General features: G+C 44.5%; 1 protein-coding gene across 1 annotated transcript; it reads right to left on the reverse strand.

Annotated features, from left to right (window-relative positions):
* Positions 1–1295: 1295 nt before the first annotated feature.
* LOC116546931 (HLA class II histocompatibility antigen, DRB1-10 beta chain-like) lies at positions 1296–5985 on the reverse strand (the record flags this gene model as incomplete). Its single annotated transcript, XM_032273044.1, has 3 exons — positions 1296–1528; positions 2231–2512; positions 5652–5985. Coding segments are annotated over 3 exons (834 nt in total), but the record flags the coding sequence as incomplete, so codon positions are not given.
* Between the last annotated feature and the right edge of the window lie 988 nt (positions 5986–6973).

Genomic DNA, 6973 nt, shown 5'->3' on the forward strand with positions numbered 1-6973 from the left:
ACAAAGAACTAAAGCAGATTTACAAGAAAAAAACTAACAACCACATACAAAAGGGCCAAAAGGACAGGAACAAACACTTCTCAAAAGAAGACATACGCCAGGACAACAAACATATGAAAAAATGCTTATCATCACTGGTCATCAGAGAAATGCAAATCAAAACTACACTGAGATACCATCTCACCCCAGTTAGAATGGCGATCATTTAAAAAATCTGGCGACAACAGATGCTGGAGAGGATGTGGAGAAATAGGAACACTTTTGCACTGTTGGTGGGAGTGTAAATTAGTTCAACCATTGTGGAAGACAGTGTGGCGATTCCTCAAGGACCTAGAAATAGAAATTCCATTTGACCCAGCAATCCCATTACTGGGTATATATCCAAAGGATTACAAATCGTTCTACTATAAGGACACGTGCACACGACTGTTCATTGCAGCACTGTTTACAATAGCAAAGACCTGGAACCAACCCAAATGCCCATCGACGATAGACTGGATAGGGAAAATGTGGCACATATACACCATGGAATATTATGCAGCCATCAAAAACGATGAGTTTGGGTCCTTTGTAGGGACATGGATGAACCTGGAAACCATCATTCTCAGCAAACTGACAGAAGACCAGAAGATCAAACACCGCATGTTCTCACTCATAGGCGGGTGTTAAACAATGAGAACACATGGACACAGGGAGGGGAGCACTACACACTGGGGTCAGTTGGGGGGAAATAGGGGAGGGACGGTGGGGGGTGAGGAGCTGCAGAGAGATAGCAAGGCGAGAAATGCCAGATGTAGGTGATGGGGAGGAAGGCAGCAAATCACACTGCCATGTGTGTTCCTATGCAACAATTTTGCATGTTCTTCACATGTACCCCAAAACCTAAAATGCAATAAAATAAATAAATGGAAAAAAAAAAAAAAAATTTCAAATAGGATTGAACTTAAAAAAAAAAAAAAAAAAAAAAAGATATGGAAGTAAATCTGTTCTCCAACACAACATCCCAGCCCCAGACCTCCCACCTGAGATTTCTCTAACCCCACAACCCACACCAACCAGGGCAGAGAGGAGCAGAAACAGACCATGTGATCCATGAAGCATGAAGTGTCTGTCACAGGATCCAGTGTAACTGCATTAGCCTTAGTGGCTCTTCTTTAACTTATTCCAGGATCTCAATCCAAAGGACCCTACTCGTTAACCTTTCTCTTATCTCTGCAGGCCACTAGCTATCATGCTGTGACGTAGAAAACATGCACTTATTAATTTCTGGATTTGCAGGACATTGGAGATCATTTGGAGAAAGAAAGGCTTTATACAGGCCCACTCATATACTGAGAACTAACCTTAGCAAAGCATATTTTCTCCTTTCTCCTCCGGAAATGGCTATGTAGAAAGCCAGCTATCAAAGGCTCCTCACCTTTCTGATTCCTGAAGTAGATGAACAGCCCTGTGCCAAGGAAGAGCAGGCCCAGAACAAAGCCCCCGACTCTGCTCAGCATCTTGCTCTGTGCAGATTCAGACCGTGCTCCTGAGACAGGAAGCCAGGTTTAGTGATTTTTATCCCAAATTGAACTTCTTAATTGAGACCCTGAGATTCAGATCTTTGAAAATGGGGAAGATGGCTGCCCTGCAAAGGCTAAAATAACTGGCCATTTCTGGAGAAAAAAAGGTTTTCAAACCATATGGAACAGTTACAAGGTTCAGGCATCAAACTCATTCAAATATTATAGCCTTCATGTGACACAATACTTCAACATCTGATCAAAGAACATCTGAGACTCAATGAGGTTAAGTACTTTGTCTAGAGTGACAGAGCTCATAAAAGGCAGAGCTGAGACTGGACTCCCCTCATGTCAGGAAGGCCCCTGCAGTTCTCCTCTTCTCAGTTCAACAAGCAACTCAGAGCAACAGCACCAGAAACACAGTCTCATATCCAGAGGAAGGGCCTGGAGTCCAGGGAGAGCAGGTGACTCTGACCTGTGACATTATGTAGGTGGGGTTCGAAAGTGCAACAGCCTCTCCTTCCTGGTAGGCATGACTGCTTTTCCAGGGGCTACTAGGTATGTCCTAGAAACTATTAAAGGGCTTCCTCCAGTGACCTGTGCTGATGGAGATGAGAACATGGAGCAAATGAAAATAGAATGTGGGAGAGGAGAATCCTGACACTTGGGGATTAGCAGAGTCCTCTCCTTGGTGGATGAGAAATTCATGAAGTCAGAAAGCTGCTCACTCCATTGCACTGTGAGAGGGCTCATTACGCTTGGGTGCTCCACTTGGCAGATGTAAGCCTCTCCACTCTGAGGAACTGTTTCCAGCATCACCAGGATCTGGAAGGTCCAGTCTCCATTCTGGATCAGGCCTGTGGACACCACCCCAGTCTTCTCTTTCTGGTCATTCCGGAACCACCTGACTTCAATGCTGCCTGGATAGAACCCACTCACAGAGCAGATCAGGAGGTTGTGGTGCTGCAGGGGCTGGGTCTTTGCAGGATACACAGTCACCTTAGGCTCCACTAGGAGAAAAAAAGGTAGAGGGAATGAGTCAGGAAGATAGAGTAAGTTTCCTGGCTGGGCTGTTTGTCTGCTTCTCTGTAAACCCAGGCTTTGGCCTTGACCAGGCCTCCAGCACAGCTGGCCATGTGGCCTCACAGTGTCAGCAGCCTGGATTTTAATATTTATACTGGGGACAAGGTTTGAGAGATGTTGTAAAAAATGGTGTTTGTTTCTTCATAGTTTAAAATTGGCATGCATTGTCAAAGTGTTTACACATCTTTGAAAATACAGATGGTATTAATTAAAACTGATTTCTGAGCCAGGTTGTCTAGTTCAAATCCAAGGTCCGCCTTTTACTGGTTGATCTTTTTGATTCTTCTGTGTCTCAACTTTCTCACCTATAACGGGGAATAATTATACTAATTTATTTCTTGGGGTTATATGAGGATTCATGCATGTAAAATGTATAAAAGAATGACTGAAGATAGCCTTCAATTTATGAAGTCAGAAAGGTTCTCATTCCATTCCACTGTGAGAGGGCTCATCACACCTGGGTGATCCACTTAGCACCTATTTATCATCCTTGTACAGCTGGAGAGAAAAATATGATTTAAAGCAATGTGGATAGATAAAGGGATAGAGTAAGTTACATGAGGAAACCAAGTATGAAGTTTTAGGAATCCTACCACCATGCACTCACACCTTAGAACACCACAGACATGGTTCTGCCCTGGGAAAGTGAGATAGACAGACCCGATTCTCTAAATCTTTAATTTCCTAGAAAAGCATGAGTTTTAAAATAGAAAGAAAGATTAAGAAAAGTCATTTCAGTTTCGAAAGTTCTGCTGTATACATCTAGCTGATCAATGCATGGCCAATGCAAAATAAGCATAACTATCATTAGACCTACCATTGTAAAATGAATTTTCTTTCCAGCATGACACTTGGATCAAGTCAGGGTCTGGGACTCATTACTTGGGGTTCTTATGCCTAGGAAAATCCCTAACACTTGCAGACTCTCAATAAATACAATTTTTTTTTTTTTTTTTAAGAAGGAAGGAGAAACCTGTTGGGAACCAGCCCAGCCCTGTACATAGCTGTGTCATCTCCTGGCAGTGATGAGGGAGTGAGTAAAGGAATAAAGTCAAAGACACAAGAATAGAATTTGAAAGCATGGGTCCAGGGGTCCAATGCACTCTCCTGGGGTGATCAGCTTTGGCAAGGAGCTCTGGGCTCTGGGCTCAAAAGGCTTTTATTGGATAAATTATCTTGTTAAACTTGCAGGCTGTCGGAGGGAGTTGAGGAGGAAGATAGCCAAGGGAAGAGCAAGTGTCTGCAGCATTCAATAGCAAACTCGGTTTTCCTAAGAAATGCTAACTAAGGACACTGTGACTTTACCACCCATTTTCTATCCAGGTGTTTTGGCAAGAGAGGTGCAGGGGATAGGGCACCATAAGGTCTGACCACACACATGCATCAAGGGGCTTTTATCTCTCGAGCATTGTGGACACAGAGCAATTGGAATTGCTCCATATTCTGAGAACACAGGCAGAGCCTGTGGCGTTCTGGTGTCTCTGCCCTGCAAGACCTTCTGGCCTTACCAGGTCCCATCTACAAAGACAATCCCAAGTCTTATGAGCAGGGGTTGTATTTCCTTCCCAGAGTCTTTGGAGATCCTCACACAAACTCTAGGTTGGGAAGAGTCCTGGGACCAAAGCAGTTTTTCTTTTCTGCTCTGCAGCCTGTCACACTTCAGTGTTCGTGGCTGTAGGGGGCTCTCAGGTGGCCTTTACCATAGGCCTCCTGTTAACACTTGATCTCTGCTTTTATTTTACTGCACCATAGTTTTGATTTGATCTGTGGCACAAATCTCAGTGTATAAAAGGCAAAGCAAGCTTGTAATCATTTAACTATAAGTAACACAGGTCTGCCTTTGCCCATCTCTTCCCACAGAAACCTGGAGACAACAATATGACAAAATGGTAGATTTAAGATGGATTGTAAATCATTAATAAAATTTTTGCAATGTAGTTTATTAAATAAAAATGTTCAAATTCTTAACATGGAAAAGAATTTTCAAAATCAACATACAGATCACAAACTGGAGAAAATGTAAAATCTAATGTCAATAAAGTGTTAATAATCTTACAGTACAAAGAACCCACAAAATCACTGGGAAAAATGCTAAGCTCTAGAGATAACAGACAAAAGATCATTGTTCATTATCTACCAAATACAATAGTGAATTCTTAGAGCAGAAATTATAACTGGCTAATAAAGAGGTCAAAATAATTCAAAAGCATTACAAATCAAAAAAGTATAAATTAAAAATTAATCAGAAACATACATTTTCACTTTTTGGTGAATGTCATAATGGAGGTCAACAAAGGGGAAAGTGAAGTGAGTTGTGTCACAACTATTATATATAAAAGAATAATATGTAACTACTAGAAAAGTATTAGCATTATAATTAAATAGTAATAGTATCTTAAAACTTCAATTAAAGTTACTTTCACAGTCATTTCAACTATGTAAAAATATACACATTAAGAAAACAAAAGAAAACTGCAAGAAATTTAGACCTAAAGAAGATTCAGAGGTGCCTCAGAGGTCTCCTCAGCTCCCCTAGAAATTAATCTGATGCTTTTGCAAACCAACACCGCACACTTTGATTTCAGAGACTGCATGAAGGGTGTGTGCAGGGACGGTCTGGAACTGGCCTCCTCACACTATCCCAAACCTGCCACACCCCTCAGCTCTCCTCCCCTAAACCCTCACCCCAGCCACACACACCTCACATTTCCCTTCCTGCATCTCTAAGGACCCAGGACAGTCGAGGTCTCCTCCCTCTCCAGCCCCGCACCCACTTCCCATGTCACCTCCCCACAGAGGCCTCCTACGATAAGAAGCCCCCTCCTGCCTCCCCTCCCAGAACAGCCTCACACACAAATCCACTCTCTCTACACACACCTGTGCCCTCAGAGCTCCGTGCTCAGGATTGAGAGGATTCTAAACTCTCACAGATGGCTCTCTCTCTCTCTGAGTGTCTCTCTGAGTCTCTCTCTCTGTGCATCTCTCTCTGTCTCTCTCTCATCTCTCAGTCTCTCAGTCTCGCGCTCTCTCTCTGTCTCTGATTGGCAGCTCACAGGGAGGCCCCGCCCCGCCGCTGCTCTGTGAAGCTCTCACCAATCCGGTAGCTGTGTTTGCAGTAGGTGTCCACTGCGGCCCGCGTCTCCTCCATGTAGTCCTTCCGGCTGTTGCAGTACTCTGCGCTAGGCCGCCCCAGCTCTGTCGCCTTCCGGAACTCCCCCACGTCGCTGTCGAAGCGCACATACTCCTCCTGGTTATAGATGTGTCTGACCAGGAACCGCACCCGCTCCATCTCGTTGAGAAAATGACACTCAGGCTTAAACTGCCTCAAGAAACGTGCTATGGGGACACGAACGATCCGGTCACGGGGCGGCCTCCGGGAAAGACACCGACAGCGACGCCGTCATCCGGGGCTCCCGGGGGAGTGGGGGCGCAGAACGAGCTCTGGGAACCTTGACAGGCCCCACCCTCAACTCCCACCACCCGCAGCCCAGGGACTCATCCTCCATCTTCCTGAGACGGACAGGACTGGTGGACTAGGAGGGAAAACCTCCTCTGATCCCAAGTCTTTGGGCCCCCCTCCTGCCTCTAGCCTGTTCTGGAGACCTCCAAGCAGGAGCTGCAGGAGGATCCGCCCAGCACCGCAGCCCGCGCCGCCTCCTCCTGGGAGCCTCCGCCCCAAACACACTCTCTGTCACTTCTCTCATCCCATAGGCTTCACCCATTTTTTCAACAGCCCCCACCGTGTTCATCCTGTGAACGCTTTGTGACGACCTTGTGCCAAACAAGGAGACTTACGTTGTGAATAATATTAAATGTAGAATCACTACGGAAGTCTGAGGCATCTTAGTGAAAAGTAATTGCAGCAGCATCACTGTTTGTGACTTGGAAGGGGGCAAGTTGTGAAAAGTTAATAGAGATAGTGATGACCGACAACTCATGAAAATGGTGAAAAATACTGCATAAGGCAAAAAATAAACATGAAGGTATTGAACTTGCACTGACTAAATGGATTCAACAAGAAAGTGCTTGAATTTATGGAACTGTCTAGTTTTTTGTAATGAAACAAGTAAAAATAAACCATAAAGAACTGAATGGAGGTGGTGAGTGTATAGAAGACGTGAGTCTAGAATTTTCAGGAAGAGCACAGTGTGAACCAGCGTTCTAAGCCTCAGAACTATTGACATTTTTGACCAGATAATTCTTTGTTGGTGACAGAGGCTGTTGTGAACATGGCAGGTTCTCTAGAAGTGTCTCTGGTTTCTACTCATTAAATATCAGGCGTAATCCCTGTTGTGACAACCAAAAATTGTTCCAAACATTGTCACACATTCCCCAAGGTTGATGGGAGAGAGGGGAGGGGTGGCGAACTATGCCTGGGTAAGAACCAT

This window comes from Sapajus apella, unplaced genomic scaffold (assembly GCF_009761245.1).
Source record: "Sapajus apella isolate SASKATOON/1434 unplaced genomic scaffold, GSC_monkey_1.0 scaffold1711, whole genome shotgun sequence".
Classification (NCBI taxonomy): Eukaryota; Metazoa; Chordata; class Mammalia; order Primates; family Cebidae; genus Sapajus; species Sapajus apella.